The 24420-nt window shown below is 39.5% G+C and overlaps 1 protein-coding gene and 1 non-coding gene across 4 annotated transcripts; both read right to left on the bottom strand.

Annotated features, from left to right (window-relative positions):
• Positions 1-524: 524 nt before the first annotated feature.
• On the bottom strand, positions 525-15366 carry p2ry6 (pyrimidinergic receptor P2Y6). 3 transcript variants are annotated; one of them, XM_085370549.1, is made up of 4 exons: positions 15335-15366; positions 9682-9752; positions 4308-4744; positions 525-3175 (listed from the first exon to the last, which is right to left on the bottom strand). In XM_085370549.1, the coding sequence occupies exons 3-4, from the start codon at positions 4733-4735 to the stop codon at positions 2503-2505; spliced, it is 1101 nt and encodes a 366-aa protein (XP_085226675.1). In that variant the 5' UTR covers positions 4736-4744; positions 9682-9752; positions 15335-15366; the 3' UTR covers positions 525-2502. The 3 variants fall into 3 exon arrangements, with proteins under 3 accessions (XP_085226675.1, XP_085226674.1, XP_085226677.1); XM_085370548.1 differs by lacking the exon at positions 9682-9752 and having other exon boundaries at positions 15154-15360; XM_085370551.1 differs by lacking the exons at positions 9682-9752; positions 15335-15366 and adding an exon at positions 8512-8573.
• trnaa-agc (transfer RNA alanine (anticodon AGC)) lies at positions 8558-8630 on the bottom strand. The gene has a single exon. It is a non-coding gene; the product is annotated as a tRNA-Ala (tRNA).
• Positions 15367-24420: the final 9054 nt, after the last annotated feature.

The raw sequence follows: 24420 nt of genomic DNA, 5'->3' as shown, positions 1-24420 counted from the left end.
GTATTGTGATCGGCTGATAACGCACTGGTGTTACCTAAAGGTTGAACAGTAGCGTGTAAGCAGATCACAAACTCTTAGATGATGTCTTTTCAGTCATTTGTCACATTATTTAAACAGCTGTCATCATATAATCATATGGATTCAGAAGCTACTGGCTGCTTTTTTATATTCACACCTAAGGTTTGAATTCAAGTTCTGCCTAAACTGAACGCTTGAAGTTAAACTACAGTAAAAAATGGGGAAAAAAAGGAAGCAACACAGTCTACTCCCTCAGTATTAATATATGATTGTGAAAACATCGTGTTTTTCATGGCTTTTAATAGTTTCAGTTAGTACGACATGGCAACAATCAGAAACACAACACAGAAAATTAAGCATCTGTACAGCAAAAAAACCCCAAAAAACCCTTCAGTTTTAGTTTTTCTATCAACATAATTACATGTCTATAAAAATAAAAGACCATTCCCATTATTCATTTGTTAGGGAATTTGATAAAAATAACTCTTCTAACTAATACTGACGTCTGGGTCTCAATAGATGATAGATGACTGTGACATTCACTTTTTCTAAAGTACAACACACACATATTACATGACTATTGTTACTATGCACAGATACACATGAGCACACATTAGGAAACTGAAGCACATCACCACCTCATACTGAGGTCAAAGCTGCACATTCACATTAGACTGACACATACAACAAATACTTAAAGTGTTAACCTGTTACAGGAGCTTCAGAGCAATACGAGTTGAAAGCAGTTTTTCACATTGTCATTTCAGAATTTAACAACATACTGGTCTCAAGCTGGCACAGTCTAGTGTAACATATGAGTTTGGCTACTCTGAAATCTTCTGGTTAACACGAATGTCACAAAATTATTAATCACGTTTATTTCACTCCACGGTAAGTGCATTGTTTGTCAAGAGCTCGTCACAGGGCAAAGACTCACTGTTTAAAAACATGACAAAGGTGCTCACTATGAAAGGCAGGTATGACATGTAAAACACAGGGCACATTTTTACAGTAAACATCAAAGTACACATATGTACATGCAGGCATATGCCATCTACATTTATGTTCATTTCATGAACATTTTAAGTCACCAGATCACGCAGCTGACAACCTACGTCATACAGCTAAATCACGTCAAAGCAGTGCTAAGTACTAAACATTTCATATGTACAGGAATCCCAGTTAGACTGAAAAGATTCACACACTCATAAAAAACCACAGAGTTAATTTAATGCCCTTAACTCCACAATCTGCCTCTATCTTTACCTTTAAATGACTTTTAAAAAAATAACTGAATTAAACATATAATTTAAACTGATTTCCTTCATTTGCTGCAGAATTTATAAGTACAAGACAAAGATCAGTCAGCAACTGACGGCCTATGTCAGCGCGCTGTGAGCTGCACATTTAACGGTTTTCTTGACAATGTTTTATTTGTGACTGTAAGATCTGATACATGCTAACATCACTACTATTATGACAGATGCTCCATTCGGTAAAGTAAATCTGCTTGGCATCTTTCTTGGCCTTCAGACAACAATTCTGATGGCTAAAGATCCAAACGGGACAGGCAAAAAAAACCCCAACCTATTATGACAGAGGCAGTGGGGCTACAGCAGTGGCGTGCGCACACCATCCAGTGGTTAAAACCCGCAACAGCAGCTATTACGACATGGATAATGTAGAAACGCATCACTTTCAAGGAAAAACAGAGCTACAGACCTTCATTGGAACGCATAATACTCCACTTTTAAATCAGTGAACATAAACTTCTGTTTTTTGCAGCCTCTGTTTGCAAAGTATACCCCCAACCCCACCTTTCAGTTCCTTTCCTCAGACTAGTGCAGATTCAACATGCAAGCATAAACACCACCAAAAAACAGTGCCAGAGAGGATTTTAGCCTAGCAAGTTCAAATGAACTATTTTCTCCTTTCCTCAACTGCATCTCATTCCAGCACGATGCATCTCTATCGTAACACCTCGCATAGATACTAAAATTCCCCAATAATTCAGTAGTTTCAATTTAAAGTACACGTCACAGTGTGTTAAACAATGCAAAAAAAGGGGGATTTCAGAAAAAAAAAAGCAGTGCAGTGGAGCTTGAAAGTAAACATCACTTATGTACAGTGCAGGACATTTTCATTAGAGGATTACAGTATTCCCCATCCAGAGTTATAAACCAAAATCTATGAATTCGCACAATCAAATACACTCACAGTCAGTGTGATAATAATTCCCAGTTCAAAACAATGCAAGCAGGACATTGTCAACATTTTCCATTCACACTGCATTGAGTCTTTATAGGGCACTTCAGATGGCTTCTTCAGACTGTTATTAAACACATTTTTTAGTCACTAATAGCTGAAAGCCTCAAGGACAACAGTTTACTGTAATAAGAGAAGGAACTTCAGAAAAACAAGGTTAGAAAACGAATCCATCTCTGTGTTTTAAATCTTAACAAGGCTTCAAGGAGCACTGTTCGCTCACACGCTGCTGCCTTGGCTCTTTAGAGTGGTGACTCTGCGCACGAACCTCCTGGTGCTCCGGCGGTAGCGTGGTTGCGTGAAGTAAAACAGAATCGGGTCCAGAAAGCTGTTCATGCTGGCAAACGGTCTGGTGCTCTTATAGATGATTGAGAACAAGTTTCTTGTTGTGCAGGGAGCATTGGGCAAGGTGCGCACCACCAGGTACAGAGTCTTTGTGAGGTGAAACGGGAGGAAGCTTACGCAGAACACCGCGGCTACAATAATGATCATCCTCACCGCCCTGTCTCGTTTATCCCCAGGCGCTATGGAGACGCCCTGGTAGGACACTGGGCGGCAGAGGATGAAGGCCATCTTGCAGTAGCAAACCATCACGCCTATGAAAGGCAGCAAGAAGCCGAGGCACGTCAGAGCCATGCCGTAAGGATAGTAGTCTACCGAGCGCCCTGGCGTGCTCAAATCGTAGCACACGGTGCGGTTGCGCTGTTGCCCTGTTGCTGCAAAGTGGAAAGTTGGCGCGCACAGGGAGCCAACCACCAGCCATACTAATCCGCAGACGCACCACACCATCTTGCGACCGCCCTGCTTGTGCCACACCGAGAGAGGGTGGCAAATGGCCAAATAACGCTGCACACTGATGCAGGTCAGGAACAGGATGCTGCCATGGAGATTACTGAAACAGGAACACAGAGAAGAAAATGTTGTTGAGCTGAATATTATCACAATCCATTTGTATGTTCTGCAAAATCAAAGTTTTTCTTCAAAAAAGTGCTTTTATTAAGGGACCTTCAGTATAGCATTTCTAAACTATTTTTTTCATTTCTATTTGCACATGATAACAGAATTATTTCAGAAAAACAAGAGACCCTGCTTATATTTGGAGAAAGAAGGGCAAGAATTAGCAGCAAAACTGGGTCTTCCCTTTGTCAACTCAAAACATATGTTGCTCCTGGTGAAAAACGACTTCCTGAAGACTAAAGTAACCATTAGTGACTGTATGGTGAACTGAAGACCACAGTCCATGCCAGAGGACTATAAAATCTGGAGGAGCTTGAGAGATTATCCAAAGAGGAATGAGCTGTCAGTGTGTTCCCAAAGTGCTTTTAACATCATCTAACAGAAGCTGAAACCACCTCCCCAACAGTGTTTCCTATGATTGTGCTCATTGTTTTTCCAGCACAAAATCTGGCAATAATACCCCTACTGAGGACTATTTCCACCAAAAGAAGATTTGTGCTGGTGGCAAAACCAAAACCAAAAAACCCCCAGATCAAGATCAAAGTTGCAGAAAACAGGAAGAATTCCCACAAGACATGTAGCCAACAGACTCTGTTCCCCGTGATTTTTCTTCAAATCCCAACTTCTGCTACTAATGGCATCCGATGACCATTTCTCAAGAAAGTCCAAATGTAGTCCCGTTCTCAAAGGGCAACTGTGTGTGAGCACTAGCACTATTTCTGCATCTGCATTAGATACCTTGCCATGTTCAAAGGTTTGGAACTTCTTCCATAAACTAGTTTTCATGCTTTACACACCCGTTCACGTCACACTTGTGCGCACTATAATGCAAAAAAGTACATTTTTTCCAGTATACTTAAATATTAGTGTCATTGTCTCCATTCCCATTACTTATCACATCTCAGATCCAATTTTCTTTCCCATTCCTGTCCAAAAATAGGACAATTCACATAATAACACTGTGTCACATATCACTTGCATACACAGACCTTAACAATGAAAAATTAATTCCCAAAAATTACATAATAAAATCTGAAAAATGAGCCAATAATCAACCATGAACCCACCTGTAGAACTGAAACCTGACCATCTTACAGGTAAACTCCCCAAAGGGCCAGTAGTCATGACTCGCATAGTTGTAGATGAGTAAAGGAAGTGACATCACATACAGAAAGTCGGCTATGGCCAAGTTGAGCATGTAGATGTTGTTTCTGGACAAATTGGACCTCTTCCTCCATATCTTCAGTATGACGGTGGCATTCAGAGGAATCCCAAGCAGGAAGACGATGGTGTACACAGCAGGAAGTAAAATGCGCTTAAAGTCTTCCTTGTAGGTGCAGCGAGGGTTAACCGCCCCACTAACACTGCTGATGTTACTGAGAGCGTTAAAGAAGCTGTCTGCTGGGTAAAGCTCTGTAGGGTGTGAGAGCAGGTCCACTAAGGAAGTTTTTGAGTTGAGGGCTTCTGTGGGGATGGTGCTGAAAGAATCTGGCATCTTCACATTCTGGAGGAGAGAGAGAGAGACGGGTGAGACTTGGTAGCAAGATTTGCTCGAGATCAAACACGATTACCGAGCTATTGTATTTGATGGAGTACAGACAGAACGTTATAGGTCTTCTTATTATTAGTTGTCTGTGGTGTACAAACTAATCCAGGAAGGCACACAAACAGCCATATTCAGCTTGGCCAACACTGTAGGAGGAGCAGTTCTCTCCTGCTCGTGTATAACCTTGACCTTGAACACAGTTTGGCTGAAAAGCCATTAGGTGATCACTGTGTGCAAATTTCACTAAATTCTAAGAGGAGTGGATGGACGAGTGCCATCACATCACATCATCGATTATTTTGCCGTACAGGCAAAAAAATCAACATTTGTTTTGGATGTAACGGCACACACACACAGCCTTACCTAGAAGACAGACTCCTATTGTTCCCATTTGTCGATTTAACTGGGAAAACACATGAAAGCAATGTTTCTATAGCATGCCACGATTAGACAAATGAAACAGAAAATATGCAAGAAAACAAATGGATGAAATAGAGAGAGAGGACAACTCTCCACCAGAGGGCACAAGAGATCTGCGTCTGTGTTATATCCTCCAATATTACACAAAAGCAGTCACCTTGAGCCCTGTGAACACAGGACAAATACCTCATAACCCGACTTGAAACCTAATAATCTCCTGGGTGTGCTCACTGTAAAAAGGGCTCACTTTGTATTTACGAATACATACGACAGACTGTAAGAACTACAACAAAATAGGTGCTACAGTGAAATAATCATTTAATCTCTCCATCATTTTCTGACAAGTGTAGACCAAGACGTTTGGTCAAGTTTGGAAATGAAAACCACTGCAGACTGTCTGATCTCCCACTCACATTTCGCAACGTCTGGAACAGGCCCACTATACACAAACAGACTTATCAATGATCTTAAATATTCTTCTGCCTTACAACATCAGTCATATCCACTTCCCTCATGGCAGCAGGCAGCTGAGTAAGTGATCTGCCTAAGACACTTCCTCCAAAGCCCGGTGCTTCCTCAGACTGTTACTCACTACATTTCACAACCAACCAACCAACAAGCCAACCAACACCCTCGAGCCTGCGTCTGTGCTTGTGTGCCAGAGTGTGTACATGTCAGGTATCTCTCAAAGCTGCTTAAAAAACTGTCTTTGGATGTGTTCAAAAAAATGTTTTAGGTGAACTCCTCTGTGTGGGTGCGCAGATGTGAACAGAAGTGACGCACAATTTTATAACTCCTGGCACAGAAACTGAGGGAGAGGAGGTGAAGGAAGCAGTGTGCCAAAGGACCACTGAGCATTTATCTGCAAAGATGAATAGAAAACGTTGTTGAGGAGTGCTCTGCAGTCTCTCTTATCTGCTGATGACTCATGCACGACGTACTTCAGATCAGTAATTTGGTTGAAAATCAACTCCGCAAAAGGCCTTGAAGCCAAAATTCTTGGGTAACCTGAAGCACAAAGACCCTGAATTAAGTCTGTAGCTGTTTTCATGTTAAATAAAGTCTGATTTTCATGAAACGCACTAAACTGCAGCACCGCAGAAACAGTCATGGTCCTAGGGCTCTTGCTTTTGCCACAGAGGAGGCTCTATTACTCATCTTTATGTTCAGGCTTGCTTTTAGACGCCTCGCAGAGCCTGACCTGAATAAAACACAATGAAATGTGTAATAGTTTGAGCAGTAGCTCCTGTTTGTGACATGTGTTGGTGCTCATAGTTCATTATTAACAGAACAGTTCAAGGACAAGCAGTAACATGAAAGCTAAGCTATAATTCATTTTACAAAAGAACTAATCAGCTCATTGCCACATTTTCCTTCTTTAGCAGTACCGCAATCTTTCAGACAATACGGTAAGTATAGAGAAAGAGAAGCACACATCCTGGATCCTACAAGCCCTAGCAAGCAAACCACTGGTTTCAAAGTAAGAACTGAGATGTGAGAGGCCAATAAACCACTGATTCCCATGCTGAATATCTGCACCTTTTAGGATAAGTATTGTGGTGGAGATGATTTATGTATCAAATAAAGCCAGATTATTTTTAAAAGGTTTTGGAATAGGGGGCAAATAGAAGTAAAAGCTCTTTCTGATCTATTCATGTTCAGGGCTCATGTCAAAAGTTGTTTCTAGAAAAAAGGGAAACAGATGTTGTGATTTAGTGAAAACATGGACAAGCATACTCGATATAAAGACGAAACTCAGCCTGAACTCTCCTAGGGAGTTTTCTTGTAACTTCTTTATTATTACTAGTGTTAGTTTTTCCCAGTTTAGGTTGCCCTTAAGTTTTTGCATTTGCTTAGAAGCTTTTATCAGCCACAATCAATCGGCTCGCTTTTTCTTAAGATTTCTGTTTCATGCCTTTGTTTGTTCGCGTTTAGGTCTGCACCACAATCCCTACTAGGTCTGCATCAGCGGACCGTGACAGTGGGAAAGGCAATCCGTGACTGATAGTGTTTCATTGCATGGGCAGTGTGTTTGGTTTCACTGTCATGCTGAAAAATGAAGCCATTCTAAATAAGACGTTTTCCAGATGATAATATATGGTGGATTAAAATCTGATGGTAGTATTCTGTGACCATAATTCTATCAATTTTAACAAGATCTCCAACACCTCTGGCTGAAATGCAGTCCCAAACCATGACAGAGCCTAATTAGTTTATTTAGGCCAATTCCACCTGTCCAATTTGCTCACATTTTTAAGGACACAGTGAACACTAGTTTGAACTAATAGCTCTTTACTAATCACCTCATTGGTGCATTAATACTATTTTATGCCTTTCAATCTTTGACATTTCTCATAGATTCAACTAAAGAAATTGGAGTAAATTATGAGTTTCTGCAACAGGCTAGAAACAAAGTGTTTAAAGAAACAATTTTGGTGCTTTATGAAATTTTCTATCACATGTAGACACAACACTGGTTCAGTCTCTTGAGTTGGTGCCTTTTTTATTCTTGAATGCTTCATAGGTCAGGGTTAAGTCACTTAAACAAGAAAACAAAAAACATTCTACTGAAAATGATCAGAAACAAGGACTGGAATGAAAATGAGTGAAAAAGCAGCCAATGTCCAAAGAAAGACCTTTAGAAAGCCAGGATAACTGCCTAAAAACTGCCTAAAAAATGGTGCTACATTTTATATGGCATAACCCAGAGTAACACGCGCCAAAGAGTGCTGTTGAAATCTGAAGCATGCACAGTGTGTGTGTAGCTATAAAAATGCAAGCATTCATGCCTGTGAGTGAGCCTCTAAATTTGTTACCCTTTGTTACCATTTGAAAGTTTCACTGAGATTTAAATCTCATTTCCAAGACAGACTTGGCAACGATTTCAGGGTAAGAAGTGTGCTCCATTTATTCTAAAATAACCTATTAGTTTATCAATATAAGGAAATATTACTAAAAACACTAACTTAAACGAACAAAACTTCACTCACTGAACTTCCCTAGTACATGTGAAGCTAACATAAACCTGCTCAATACGCGTTCTCTTTACATCCTTCCTGAAAAGATTCAGTCATTTAAATGGTGCAGTAATTGGACTATTTAGAGATTTTGAGACCAAATCCTGATATGTTGTCGTCTTTATTGTAATTTTTTTTCCAGCATGCAGATACAGTGTATCAAAGTTATAATGTAAATGGAAAGATAAGCTGACATTTAAGGTTATCTGCACTACCAGGAGAGGAAAAAAGAATTACAGAAATAATACAGATGCTGTTTTCAGTGCTAATAGTAAAGAAAACTCTTACCTTTAAAAGTATTTAATCCAGATTGGAAAAAAAAAAAAAAACTTGTTGGAGAATGCGGGCATCGATCCCGCTACCTCTCGCATGCTAAGCGAGCGCTCTACCATTTGAGCTAATTCCCCTTCATGCTGTGTGCTGCAAAAATAAAGCCTTTAGAGGCACACACCCACAGCCCTGCTCACTCACGTAATGTGATCAGTTAATGACAGGGACACTTTCTCTTTGCGATACACACACCCTCACAAACACCCTGCTGCATACTCTCCACCCTGAGGACTGCCAAAAGGCTGAGCTGAGCAAGTCACACAAGGTTATTTATAAACCATGACTGCAAGAATGTGACTGCTACACTCAGGACAAATATAGGAGATTAATAATTCATCATAACAAAGCCGTAAATCAAATGACACCTAGACTGCATTAATGATTATTCTGCATGTGGATATGGTGTCAGGACCTTTGAACTTTGATTAAGGTAATGCAAGGTAACTCTAACTACGTCAATATCACAAGTAATGACTGATAGCAGAGCCCAGCTTATATTTAAACCACGTAACCCGGAGAGTGCACTTACTGCCTTAAGGCTCTGCGTGTGTTTTTATTGCGGTACTATGAAAAATGAACATGACTGTGTAATGTAAACCAGCAGAACTTTAAGGTTCCTCTCAGTGTTACAGAAATTTATGAGGTGTTTTAAACTCATTGTTTGGTTTTGGTGTTTAGGCCAAGAATAGAACTAGAGACACAAAGTCACTAACCAGATGTGTAATATGGCAGAAATCTCTACTAGGAGTAAGTGGAGACAGAAGAAGCCAACAAATGTCTGATTTGTATGTGCAAACATGTCCGACATAAATTTTATATTAAAATAATGTTATATACAAATCAAAAACGTGGTGTTCCTACTATTATTATTATTCTTAATGTATGTTTCTGTCTGATCCACAGATAAAACTCCAAAGAGACATTTGGAGAGAAGAGATAATGGATATGTTTCCGTGGACGATTCTTATATAGCATTTTTCTACTCTACCTAAGCACTCAAAGCGATTTAGACTATGTGCCTCATTCACCAATTCACACAAGCACTTTATTCTCTGCTTTTTCCTACTGAAGTGCTTTCTATCTAACATGCATGCTATGACGGAGAGCAACTTGGTGTTAGTATTTTACCTAAGGATATCTGGCATGCAGACTGGAGCAGCCAGGTGTCGAATAGCCAACCTTCCAAAGAAGAAGAAGTCCTACAAAATAAATAAAAGAATGTAAAAATTAAAACACGTGAAACACAAAATCGTGCCCAGCAAAAACAAAAAAGCTTCATAGCTGGTGAGCTTTAGAAACATTGACCTACAGAATGCCTAATTAAAACTGGCAGATAAGGTGACATAAAGAGTTATACTGCCGTGCATGTAGGAAGGCTATCTCTCTATCATTTAAATGAACAGAAAAGGGAGATTTAGAGGAGAGGACAGCAAGCAGGCCACAATTAAAGTCCAATTACTTTCCCATCTCCGATCTCTAAAGTCCCTGGAGACCCTAATCAATGATTCATGCCCGCTGCCCCTCATTCAGTCCCGTGCTCGGTTGTAGTTAATTGGGGAAACAAAATGACGAGCCAGGAAATCGATATTAGTATCACACATGAGTATACGCGCAGTACAATCACGTCTGCAGACGCACACTGCAGCCCTACCTAGCAATCAGGAGCAAATCTACAGTAAACAAAACAGAGTAAATTCAGGAGCGCAGTAGGAGTACAATAATCAACTGTACAAACTAATAGCATGACACAGAAACACACAAACCTTCCACATATCAGTGTGATCAACATTCAGGTCACAGCCCTCTATTGTGGATTAGAAAAAAACAGACTGCGATAATTATCGCTGCTAATACGGTGCATGAAGACAGGAGACGCTTTAAACTAATCAGCTGCACCATAAAGAGGACGGGTGATAAGCAAAGCTGGTGTTCCATCAAAACCGCACTACTTGCCATATGGTCACAAAGATAATAAAAGCGTTTCTTGTTGCATGTGACATAACTATACAAATCATTTAAACATTCAGTAGTGCAAACAAAGATATTACTGCAAGGCTTGTGTAGAAAGTCCCCTTCTGGCCAAAGTTAACCAAAGCATTATACCACATTTTTCACTAATGAAGTGGACAAGACTGCAGCTGATAACAGATGGCATTCTCATAATTTGCCGTATCTTGCAATCAAAAACAGGCTAACGATGTTGTTGTTGTAAGTATGTCATTAGATATACAGAGAGAAGGTCATACAATATTTCCTACAACTTTACTGTGTGTCAGCTCTTTGGTGCACAAAAGAGGTCTGATGAAATAAATGTAGTGCCAGGACAGTAGGGCACTGGTCACTGAAACTAAAATTTTGAAACACCAAAATTCTTTCTTCTATGATTAATCTGAATCATCACTCTTACTTAATTGACTTACGAGAGCAAAACGTGTTAAAATTGACTTCTGTTTAGGGTGAGGGGCTTACATGCCACACTCATCAATTGCAGAACAGTCCAAAAGTCTTGCACCACCGCTTTCTTTACAACAGACTTTCCGACGCTTGCTGCTTTTTTTACTCATTTCCAGTCCATCCTTGTACCTGACCAGTATCAAAGGAATGTTTTTGGTCATTAGCTACATAACACTGATCTGTGAGTCTTTCAAGCATAAAAAATTTGCATAACTCAATGGATCAACCAGTGTTGTGTCTATGCAAAACAGACAACTTAGCCCTTTTTAGGCACTTTGTTATGAGCAGACTGCCACAAAGGTGTGTCATTGGTTCCAATTTCTTTAGAAAATTGTATCTTTTGTACCAACAAGGTGATTCTCAGAAACTGAACAAAAACTATTTAGAGCAGATAAACAGTATCAGAGAGTCATCTCCTTAACAAATAGGAAAAAAGCCACACAGACAGAGAGAACATGGCAAACTCCACACAGAAAGGCTCTAAATGGTGATTTAACCCAGGACCTTCCTTCTGTCTGTTTGAATGCTTTGATGAGCACAACGGCAAACCTTGCCAAGCTGCTGAACTAATCAAAGAAAAAAATAACAGCAAGCAAGCTGAACGACATTTCACAATAGTTTCTCTCTTGCTTTTGTCCTTCAGCACATATATTGTTATAATAATAATGACTCACTGATAATGTAAAAGTACCCCAGAAATGCATAAATATTTTTCTGATGCATGTTTTTGTTCTTGAGCCGCTATTAGTCACATTTAATGTTGTGAGAATAACATGTTTTTACTGATCTTGAGCTCCAGTAGCTGTAACGTCTTGGTGCACAACTTGTGTTGGGCAAAAAAAAAAAAAAAAAAAGAAGCTTAGCAAAAGCTCAACAGGCTGGTAAGCAGCAATTAGTCTGTGCCCCGTGGTTGCTGAAGTCATGTGTTTGTGCTGCAGAGGGGATGGAAATGCAGATGTGGTGAAAGCAGAGTCAGTAAAGCACAAAAAGAGAACAGAAACAAAAAAAAGTCTTTACTGACCGATCACCCAGTGCATCTGTGACAATTGCTGTGAATTGCACAACAAGTTTTGGAAACATTGGCGGTAATCTTTTTAAAACCTACTCAGGACAAAGACATTCGATTTATTTTGAGACATTCACATTAAATCACCAATTTGGCTGGTATGTTTATGATGGCTTCCATTAAGCTTGTGCTTGTTTATTCAGTGAGATAATGCTGAGGGCCACTTAACTTCATTTGATAAACAACTTCAGCCCTAAATTTTCTGTCTACCAGGTTTTCTGCTTCTCTAACTCTGCGGCTCCAACACAGAGTTATGTTAATCTGCTACCCGGCAGACAAAACAGAGGCTCAAACAGTGCCTCTCCACTAAAAACACAGCAGCCATGTCAAAGCCCTGTGGCGACTGAAGCAGATAGCCTGTCTAAGTGATTGTTGGTTATTACGTCAGCAATATGACAACTTGTTTTTACTGGATCCGAGCACAGTTATGCACATTCTAGAGAGACATAACAAATACAAGTTATAAACCTCACATCTGCAGTTTTTTTATATCGTTTTTTCATACCGTTTATAATCTTTTACTTGCTTTGCTTACTTCGAATACGATTTACAACAAGATGTTTTTGAAGTTATCATGGTTAACAGCAGATTTATTAAAGAATGTTTAAACAGCTTTTTACGTTGCTTTGACATAGCAGTATGAGTCTTTGGTCTTGAAACGTTGTACTCTCCTGCAGCATGGCCGACAAATTTATAGAAACAACTGATTGCTGAGAACATACTATTCCTTTTTTAAAAAGGTCACTATTAAGGGTGTCTGTCCTGGGGCACATGATGTATTGCAGGCTGTTTATTAATCACAGGGTCAGTAGTTTGTGCTCCGGTGCCTCTAGTCAGCACTCTTAGGCATGATAGGGAACCCCAAATTGCTCCTGACGCATCCATCAGAGTGTGGTGCTTAAAAGGCATAGCAAAAAACAGCTGGTTGAACGTGGCTAACAGTAAAAAGCAATCACTTAGAGTAGAAAAGCTAAATAAGTACCCATCTGTTTACCATAACTATAGCAAACAATCAAGCAAACACTAGATTGTTCTTAGTAATTTTTGATAAAGCTTAAAATTAGAGTTGGATCAGGTGACCCTGGGCCCCCCATTAATTAAGCTACAGTATCCCTAGGCTGCTAGGGGCCAATTATTATTCATCTCTGTCTGTCTTTCATAATGTGTCTTTTCTCCTGTCTTCCTCACCTAATCTTGCTCCAGTTGCTTTGTGAAGCCTGGTTCTGCTCTAGGTTTCTTTCTGTTAAAAGGGAGTTTTTCCTTCCCACTGTCACCAAGAGTTTGTTCATAGGACCTCATATGACAGTTGGGGTTTTCTCTGTATTACTGTAAGGTCTGTTACCTTACAATGACGTGACTGTTGTTGTGATTTGCTGCTAAACAATAAAACTGAATTAAATTGCTATCAAATGGTCCAACTCAGTGTAACCCATAAAGACACCAGGGGCAACCTTTGGAGCTGAAAATTAAGGCAAATACCAAAGTAACAAAAACTGTATTTCCTTTAATGGCTACTACAACCTGGCACCGAAAGGGAGTCAGTTCCAATGCACTCCATGTTAAAATTTGTAACGTTACATCATTGACAAGCATATTTACAGCCTGATTTTTTCAAAATGTGTTGCTCTCTGTAGATAGTTTTCCTAGTGGGTGATTTTTTAAACTATCCTAAACTGCTTGAATGTTGGAATTAAAGGTGTGGCTGTTTTGATTGACAGATGCCCCACAGAGGACACTGTCAGTGCCACACACGCGAGAGAGAGGAGGAAAAAGGAGAAGGACAGCCATCTGCAGCGGCAGTCTTACACAAATTCCCAGTCTCTTCCTCACAGTGAAAAATAAAGCATATTAATTTACCACTGGAGCCAGATCACTGCAGCTGCCCACAGCATCAGTATCATAATGGACGGGAACTTGTAAAAGCTGTTGTTGTGTGGTCTACCAAAAAGTGATTTCTGGTATTTGCCAAAAGTGACTGTCAGTATTTAAACTGTTATAAATGATTTTTTGGCCTATAAACTTTTGTCAAACATATCTCTAGTGAATGATATCAAGCCATTTTAAGCCAAACTGTCTGCCATCAAGTTTTGGCAAATCAACTTTTATATTTCCATTGTTTATGAATGTAAAACTCTCACTGACATCAAAAATTTCTTTTTCAAAAGGGATCAGGCCAATAGGGGCAGCAGAAATTGCAACAAATATAACATAACGGTTATATAAATATATTTTAAGTAGCTGAAAGGACTGAATTGATTATAATGTAGAACACAGAGCATATACAATAACGCAGAGTCACAAAGATACTTACAAAACAAGTATTTTTTGTTTGTTTTATATGCAACACCTGTAAATCCTGTTGAGTGCAGACTATTAGATAAACACTGGAAATCAGTTTTTGGCACAAGACTGGGATGGTGCGTTTTTGGCTTAATTCTGTATGATCTCCTAAACTTCATAATTTTCTACAAACTCCATAGAGATGCTTGAACAAATATTCTCACCTGGTTTGTTCCCCATAAATCATCAGAGTCCTGGGACGCATACAACATGAGTGGATAATGATGACAGCGTCTTGCTCGAGGGCACGTACGTCCTTGTTTATTTAACTATCGTAATGTAAGAGAACGTGAGAGTATTTTTTTTAAGGAATTTGATTTAAAATGATGAAGAGAAACAGGAAAGGGGATACAACTGATCTGATGTTATCACACCAGACGAGCTTAATAAGTGCACTGACTGCACCAGTCGCCGGGGCTTTGAGGTGCAGGACACAGGACATGTCTTACTCCAGCACCACAAATAACACAGCTACCAGCCTTCGTGACTCCTTACAGCTGCTTATTTTAGCACCACAGGAGCCCCTGCTGGGACATCTGTGCGCCTGGACGAATAATAACAAAACTACACAAATGTAGTAACAAGCTACTATATCTCAGCAGCTAGAATTGATTGTTATACACGGCAGGTCAAATTCATATCGCGATAATTCCCCAGTGGGAATAATACTTTTTAAAAAACATTCCTTTAGTCGCTAGCTGCTGAATAAAGCAATAAAACTATAAACAAACTGAACTTACCCTGAATGAAAAACGAAACAAGTGCGACAACATCAACAAGTTGGCCACTCGGCCATGGCAAAGTGCTGCTCCTCGGTGATAACAAAGAGCTGGGAAACGGACTGTTGCCGGTAAAATAGCAGGTTTAAGGAAACGCCGTGCTGCTAGGTTCGAATTCACCGCCTATCTGTCCCGTACCTACCTGCAGCGGAGCGGCGAGCTGCTGCACACTTTACACGCCGTATAACTGCCACGCACGCGCAATGAGTCTTGCGCCACCTGCACGAACAAAGGGAACGACTCCAGCGACAGCTAACGTCTCGCGCCTTTAGCCGGCATCACGTGTCTGGTTTCTTAAACAGACGTTACAACGCTGTTGCTTTCAGTGGGTGTTTTAAAATCACCTAAAAAATAAAGCAGTTGCAGTGCTGTGAAAACCATCGTGATTTTTTCATATTTGCATATTTATCACATTTACCTTACACTACCTTTTCCTACAAGGCAGGTCCTACCATTAATTAAAAATGATAAACCTTTCTTTATTAACCATTGCTTAAAAAGCCATCTCTACTTGCAGAGCAATATCCAACCTTTCTTTTTACTCATAAAATCTTGAAAGAGTGGTTTTAAAACTGATCATCTGCAGAGGTTTCAGAGCTCATCATCAATAATATTTTATTACAGCGATTAGTACATGCTGTAGGTATTAAAGGTACTGCATTTGAGTGGTTTGAATTACATCTGTCTAATAGACTCCAATTTGTTCATGTAAACGGGCAGTCTTCTCCATGCACACAGGTTGATTATGGAGTTCCACAGGGTTATATAGCATTTAGCTCTCTTGCATAACGCAATTCATTATTACTATTTTTTCTAAAAACTCCTAGAAAAGCCTTCAGTTAATCCAAAATGCTGTAGCAAGATTAGTGACAATGTCTAGAAAGAGAGAGCATGTTTCTCTTATATTGGCTTCTCTTCATTGGCACCCTGTTAAATCCACTATCAAATATAAAATCCTGCTCCTCACATACAAGGTCTTGAATAATCATCAGGTCCTGTCTTATCTTAATGACCTCATGGTATCATGTCACACCAGTAGAGCACTTTGCTCTCAGACTGAGGGCTTACTTGTTGTTCCTAGAGTATTTAAAAGTCGAATGGGAGGCAGAGCCTTCAGCTTTCAGGCCCCTCTTCTTTGGAATCAGCTCCCAGTCTAGATTCAGGAGACAGAAACCATCTCTACTTTTAAGATTAGGCTTAAAACTTTCTTTTTTGAGTAAGCTTATAGTTAGGTTAGGATCAGGTGACCATCCTTCTCTAGTTATGCTTAGCTCATCTTTTTTTTCCTCACTCACTACATGTTTATACACCTCTCTGCATTTCATCATCATTATTATTCATCTCTGGCTCTCTTCCACAGTGCGTCTTTTGTCTTGTTTTTCACACCTCACTCCCATCCGGTCATGGCATATGGCCGCCTCTTCCTTAGCCAGGTTCTGCAGCACGGTTCTTCCTGTTAAACGGCGTGTTTTTCTTCTCACTGTCACCAAGTGCTTGCTTATAGGTGGTCATCTGATCATTGGGGTTTTCTCTGTTTTCTCTGTATTATTTTAGGGCCTTTAATTTATAATACAAAGCACCTTGAGGCAACTGCTGTTGTGATTTGGTGCCATATAAATTAAATGTAAATGAATTCAAATTGCTATCCAATGGTCAAATTCAATTGAATTAAAAAGCTTGCAAGAAGTAATAGTTGACAAAATTAACCAGAGTAAATACAGTTTTTAATTGTCAATGATTTCGTTTATTAAGGGAGAAAACTATAAGAACACACGTAAATAGAACTTGTCTGATAAAATTAAGGAGGCTTTGGGACTCAATTAAGCAACACTGAGAGCCATTATCCACAAATTAAGAAAACCTGGGACAGTGGTGGACATGACAAGGAGTGGCCAGCTTACCAAAATGCCTCATCCCGGAGGCTGCAAAAGAACCCAGAACCACATCCAAAGAACTGTAGGCCTCACTTTCCCCATTTAAGGTCAGAGTTCACGATTTAACAACAAGAAAGAGGCAAAAAAATGGCATCCATGGGAAAGTTCAAGTAAAAAAATTACTGCTGACCACGATTTTGCATGACAATAAATAAGCTGTTCATGCTTGAAAGTCTACCAGCATGGAAATGGGTCAAAACTCCTCCACAATGAAAGTGTCACTGCCAGTTACTTGCACTTAATTGCAGTTCTGGTTTTGCCACCCTTGGCAGGAATGACAAGGGTGGCAAAACCAGTTATTAGGTTTCATTTTGCATTTACCCAGGCTAACTTTGTGTAATACTATAATTAGCTGGATGAGCTGAAACATGTGAATGTGACAAATCTGGAAAAAAAAAAAATCACAAAAGGGGCAAAAGCTTGTTCACAGCAGTGAATGTTTAACTGCAGGTAACCATGTTTAAGCAACAGTTAATTCCCAGGAGGAAAATTCTAACATTATAAGGGCTTCAACCAGAGAACTTGCCATAGTCCAGCACCTTTGAGTGTGTTTGCAGCTCACTGAGTTCAATGGCGGGTGTTTGGTCTGTACTAAAAAGAGTGACAGGACATGACTGGAGGTGTCACTTCTTATCATTTTTGTTTGAACTTCTATGAGGTTTATTGGTTAATTCTATTGTGCCATTGTAAACATTGCTGTGTCCTGCTCAGCACCAGGTTGTCATCATAAAAGATAAGATGCCTCCCACTGAGTGTGTCGAAGTTTGGATATAAATTTGGCAAAGCTCCAAAGTGACCAGTGGCTCTCACTTCTTTTTGTCCCTAGTTCCACATATTGAGACAGTGAACCTGGTTTTCATTGGCTGATTACAAGTCAACTTATGTGTGTTTCATGTGAAAAGTATTGTTTTAAAAAATATGCTGATGTGTAGCTTTGTCATCGCTATAACCCAAAGATGACACAGGAAGAAATAGGAAGTGCATAAAGGCTAAAGTTATTCTTGTAACAATATGTTCCACCACAGGATGAAGCAGAAGATAAGACGAAGAAGAAGATAAACTTTCAGTGCAACTATGTAATCAATGATTGTATAATTGATAACAAGTATATAAATAGGTAACTAAGTACAAGAAACAGCAAAGACTTAAAATAAGGAACAGAAAAACAAAGCAGAAAACCCTAAATTATCATGCATGTATTTACCAGTCTTTGTGCAAATTGTTGTTTTAGGCACTTGAACCAGGTTCCAATGTCTGTTTTGTCAAGCTGGACTCTGTTATCACCCAAAAAGTCCCATTATGTACTTTTGTCTCAGGTGTTGTGGCTGGTGAGTCACGCCCACATGGATTCCTTCTTCATGGCGTTCATATCTATTCTCTCTGTTAAAACTCATTTTGGCTATAATCCGATATTGTGGAAAAATATGTCACTGTAGTGATAAGGAAAGAACGACGTGCTCATTCTTGTGTTCTCGAGTCACTCTCCTCTGTATTTGTGAAGCCAGATTTCCCTCTGTTCATTTACAAAACTGGAGAGGAAGAAGACTCTTTTGTCAGGGTGTATTCAAGCCATGCAAATTTTAAACCACAGTATTGGGGTTGAATGTTTACATGTTGTGGCAGTCACAGGAAACGTACAGTAAGGATGTGTTGATGCATACTCGATTATCCAGGTAAGAAAATCCCAAAAAGTTGATTCTCTTCATGCGTTCTTTTCATGTTTCGTCACTTATCCAAGTGACTTTTTCAGTCTCAGTTGACTGCAGGTTTACCCAAACAAATAAACAGAACATGTGGATTGTCTTATATTAAGATAAAAAGGCATGAAAAAAATTTTAAAAAAACCCCATTATGTTCAAAATTGACTGCCATCATCCTGCCACAAAATCATAAATCTCAGTTGGGGTATGCTGAATCTGCAAAAGGCTTAGATAGTACGTTCAATTAAAAAAATTATACATGAATTAAAAATATTTTCTTGCTGGAAAAAAATACAGTCATGCTATCACAGAACTTTATGCTGTCCTGTGAAAAACTAAGTACACCATTACCACTTCCAAAGGAATTAAGAGGGTAAGTAACAGCCAAGTGCTGCTAATGAAGTGCACTTGAATAATTCATCAACCACAAGTGTGAAAAATTCCATGAAAGCAGAAGTTTGTATTTTGCATTAAAACCATGATCTTCCCATCAGATTCGCCTGAAGGTCAGAGAAGCAATGCTCAGACTGCAGAAAATCTTTAGAACCTGCAAACAATCCAATATCTTCAGAATCTCCAGGCCTCAGTTAGCATGTTAAATGTTAAAGTTCATGACGATAGAATCAAAAACAGGCTGAACAAGTATGACTTTTTTGGATGAGCAGGCAGGAGAAAGGCTCTTCACACTACAAGCAACGTGGTAGCATTGCTTAAGTTTGGAAAAAGTACAGATGTTTGGCCATAATGCACAGCGCTGCATTTGGAGACAACAAACACAGCGTATCAGCACAAACACCTCATACCAACTGTCAAGCATATTACAACATGTGCCCTCTCTTTGGAAAGAAGCAGTCGTGGTTCCTGTCCCTAAATCTAGTCGTCCAAAAATTCTAAACGACTTCAGGCCTGTTGCCCTCACCACTTCAGTTGTAATGAAAGTCTTTGAAAAAAATCATCAGAAATGTGATTATGAAAGAGACTGAACATCAGCTGGATCCCATGCAGTTTGCATATAGGCCCAACAGAGGAGTGGAGGACGCACTTTTGACTTTACTAAATCTGATTCTTAAACATGTAGAGAGTAAAGGGACTTTTGCAAGACTTCTTTTCATTGATTTTTCTCCGGCTTTTAATACAATACAGCCCCATATTTTAATTAAAAGACTTTTAGAACAGTTTGAAATCAGAAAAAACCTGGTGGGCTGGATTTTAGATTTTTTTAACTGACAGGTCACAAAGAGTGAGAATAAATGGGATTCTGTCTGACCCAGTGTTCTCCTCCACAGGTTCACCTCAAGGGTGTGTCTTATCTCACTTTATTATTCATTCTCTATACAAATATGTGTCAGAGCAGACATGAAAACAGGGTCATTATTAAATATGCAGATGACTCTGTTATTGTCAGCTTACTGAAAGAGGGTGAAACTAACCACGGTCCAGTCATTGATGACTTTGTTCAGTGGTGTGAGGAGTCTTATCTCCAGCTGAACATATCTAAAACAAAAGATATGGTGATTGATTTTAGGAAACAACAAAATGGGCAAGCAGTCACTTTAATTAAAGGTCAGAAAATAGAGCAAGTACAATCATATAAATATCTTGGGACCATAATCAATGAAAAACTGAACTTTGATCAAAATTGCAAATCAGTTTGTAAAACACCTTTATTGTCTTAGGAAACGTGCTCATTTCCACATTGACCAAAAAATTGTAACTTTGTTTTATCGTTCTTTTATTGAGTCTGTTTTATCCGGTTGTTTGGTGGCATGGTTTGGTCAGACCTCTGTCACAGAGAAAAACTCTCTAAATCAGATAGTGAGATGGTCCAGTCGTCTGATAGGTGAGCCACAGTCTTGTTTAGCCTCCCTGTACTCTAAGCAGGTAGAGGATGGCTTTATCAATCCTTAAAAATGGTTCCCATCTTCTAAGGGGTGAATTTCAGCTTCTTCCCTCAGGACGGAGGTTTCTATTTCCGAGATGCAGGACAAATCTTTGTTCCCGTTGCTGTCACTGAATTAAATAAGAATTGTTTTTGATTCGAAATATTGAAATTACTATATATGTGCCACAGTGAGGTTTATATCTTTACTAGGTATGTGTGTTTTTAAAGGGATGCCAAATGCTGTCATTTTTTCTGTAAAGCAAATTTACCTTGCCTATGGGTATAAATAAAGTTACCTTGACCTTGTTGAACTTGTATCGATTAAATATCAATACAAGCATTGATATTAATACTGCTGATATTTGGTAAGTAGTTCTCATTAAATAAGAAATCAAAGTATATTAAAAGAACACCTCATCCCCAAAATTAAAGTTACAGATTTCTTCTCTATTTTTCGTCCCACGAAAACCGTACCTCACTCATATAGTGGATTTTACATTTATAGCAATTTGAGCACAACAAGGTGCCATCAGGTGTCATTACACTGAAGATAAAGCAAACAGTCTCCAACACTGGTTTCCAAGCCAGCAGATACTTTATTTGATTTAGCTGTGAGCTGTCCCTTTGAACTGGAAGCAGATGAAAGAGAAACACGAAAGTTTTGAAGATGTAAGACTGAATTAACTTGGAAGAATTACTTTAATCGGGAACAAAGAGCATCACTAAAATAAATGATCACTTCAGGTGCGAACCTGCACGGTGGGTTTTTTAGAGCCTGCTCGACAGAGAGTGCATGAAATCCTGAGCACGAGGAATCACCTGTACAGTGAATCCACTTCAGCTGTAAAGTCAGTATTTTAACATGTCAGAAGAACAACTAAAACCTTACGATTTAGGCTTGTTTAAAGTGCTTATGAGAAACAAACAGTCTTTATATGTTTTTTGCACAACATATTCTACACAGTGGAGTATGCAAACCAAATTTATTGATTTCTTAGTGTTTTGCATATTTGTCACATATACATGTTTCGGATTGTCAATCAGATTTTAATATTAGACAAAGATAACCTTAAAAAAAATTGTGATAACTGGCAATGGGACTTTCACACAGCTGTGGAGGAACTTTGGTCGAGAGAGCGGAATTCATGGTTCCATCAATTACAGCAAGTCATCCAGGTCTGAAGCATCAAAGCAGCCCTAGAGCATTACCACCAAAGTTCAAGTTCCTAGTCTCCTTCTTATTGTTGAGTTAAGAACTCACCTTAACTGTCAGAGTAACAACTAATGAGTAAGGTCTGCAGTTCTTTAGATGTATTTTAGATGTCTCCTTGATGGGTGGAGTCAAAGTTCACCACTGTTCCAGGTTTTCTCCATGTGTTGATAAAGCCTCTCACTTTGATTTGCTGGACTCCCAAAGACGTAGAAGTGGCTTTGTACACATTTCTGGACTAACAGACAACACTGACTTCATTTCTTAAAGACTGTAGGACAGTTTTCTGCTTTTTAAGATTTTTTTTTTTAGCCCACCTCACTTTGTCAGGCAGGTTCTGTTTCAATGATTTCTTGATTTTACAGGTCTGGAAATAATCAGACATGGATATGGCAAGTGAAATTAAACTCAAGTTCTCATAAAGTGTGGTTAATTTAAGTTAATTCATAATTTATGACCGGGGGAATCTTGGAAACTTAGAATCCAAGTATGTTCTGACATCTTTCTTCCCTTAATAAATAGTGATAAATAAAGAAACTCATAAATGCATGCGTGAGACAAGTATGCAAGTGTTTCTCTCCAGGAAGAGGAGAGACAAAGCTGTGACAAATCTCCACTCCACTTTCTCTGGATTGTTGCTCAATCCTGCAAAGGTCCATGCAGAGGAAGATGGAATCAACATTCCTAATAAGGCATCAGTTATTTGGATTTGCAATGGCCACCGTGATCATTACCATTAAAGCCCAAATATATTTTGACACATCTTTTTTTCCCCTTGTGCACTTATTACTCAAGGCCTTGTGTGTGTGTTTGGTGGGGCATTGTGCATAAAAGAGGTGTCAGTGTTTGCTCAGTGCACGCCTGACTGGTGGTTGTATTGCTCAAGCCAGTCAGATCTCTGTGGGCTTACAGAGAAGTGAAAGAGTTGAGTATTCTTTCACTATCTCTTTTTTTTTTTTTTTTTGCTACACGGGAAATAACACATCCTCATTCTTCCACTTTTTTGAAGGTACTTTTGTGGGAGGGGGAAAAAAGCATCAAGACAAAACGAAAAGGAGAAATTAATGATAAAAACAGAAGGTACAATGCACTATTTGCTATTATGGCTACAATTTTGTGCATTTCCATTTTTAACTTGAGGAGTTACACAATAGAAATGGGAAGTATAGTAAGACAAAGATTAGTTTTGTTCACATGCAGACATCTACAGCTAGAAAACGTCACACCCAGAGCTTAGTACAACAAAGCGAGCTAGATCGTCACCCATTACTCCAATTTAGGAGAAAATTTCCAGAAACATAAGCAGGTGGGGGTTTTTTCCTTCTTTTTGTCTGCCTGGACATGCAGAGAAATACAGTCATAAAGAAAACACACCCTCTTTTAGTTGTAAGGTGTGATACAACAGGACGTACGAGAAAAAACGATCTGGTGATGAACGATCAGATGAACAACACATGACCTGTAATGCATTTATTTAGCATTTTAGGTTAAAATGCAGCAGTGTGTGAAAAACTGAGTGCATCCCATAATACAACAGCTTGTACAACCAGCCAATCAGCCTCTAAGATTATCATGGGGGATATAATAATGTTGCTTCAGTTCATTGAGGTTTTGCAGGCATTTGTTGATGCGTCATTGTTCTGCTCCATCTCCTAACTTAAGCCAAGCTTTAGCTGGCTTAAGTTGCCTCATATTTGACTTTAGAATACTTTGGTTTACAGAGAAGTTCATGGTTGAAATAATGAAGGTGCCCAGCAAGCCCAAATCATCACCTCTGTGCTTGACAGCTGGTATGAGAAATTTGTGCATTAAGAACAAACATCTGCACTTCACTTCTCCAATTCATAAATCATACTCATTCTAAATGAAGAAGCTCTTGCTCACTGCCTGCAATCTGCATACACAAGATAAACATTTTTTCACATACAATTTGTTTTTGTTCTGCTTTTGTTTTTTAATTGAGCATTTTGTGGTTTATGGGGTTTTGGAAAACTGGAAGTAGTGAATTTGCTGGGACTGGAAAGACTTGCAACTGTCTTGAATGTTTTGCGCTTGTGAATGATGGACTTAACATTGTTGGGAAACACCACCTGGGTCTGGGTGCAGTTCCCCCCTCCAGGGGCAAGGGTACCTAGACCCGGTTTGTAGAGTACGCTTGGGGGAGTGTGATCGTGATCGTGTGTACAGCGTCTCTTTATGTCTGTCTCCACGTTGGTTTAGTGTGGAGTGAGTGCATATGAGAGCATGAGGGGGGGGAATGGATGTTTGTGTCTGTGTGTGCCTGTATGTCTGTGTCTATATGTCAGGCTGGGTATCAGACGCCACCTCTCTGGGGACACCTCAGGCCCTCCAAGGTTTGGAGGCCTATCTCCACCCACCACCACTTCCCCTGCCGGTGGCGGACTCCCTCAGGTGTCGGTGCGTTGGTGGTTCCTTGTGTCTGGGGGTGGGCGTCCAGGTACACACCGGCTCACTCCTTGGCGGCCGCTTATCGGGGCCTGG

The sequence above is a fragment of the Diplotaxodon limnothrissa genome, linkage group LG14 (assembly GCF_057381915.1).
Source record: "Diplotaxodon limnothrissa isolate DT_005_m linkage group LG14, D_limnothrissa_male_GT1.1, whole genome shotgun sequence".
Lineage (NCBI taxonomy): Eukaryota > Metazoa > Chordata > Actinopteri > Cichliformes > Cichlidae > Diplotaxodon > Diplotaxodon limnothrissa.
This window is presented reverse-complemented; position numbering and strand designations above follow the sequence as displayed.

Coding starts and splice junctions, on each gene's coding strand:
- p2ry6 (XM_085370548.1), bottom strand. CDS start 15,186: ATGTTGTCGCACTTGTTTCGTTTTTCATTCAGG. Junction 4,745..15,153: donor TGTTTCGTTTTTCATTCAGG/GTAAGTTCAGTT, acceptor TCTCTCCTCCAG/AATGTGAAGATGCCAGATTC. Junction 3,176..4,307: donor GTCAGGTTTCAGTTCTACAG/GTGGGTTCATGG, acceptor TTCCTGTTTCAG/TAATCTCCATGGCAGCATCC.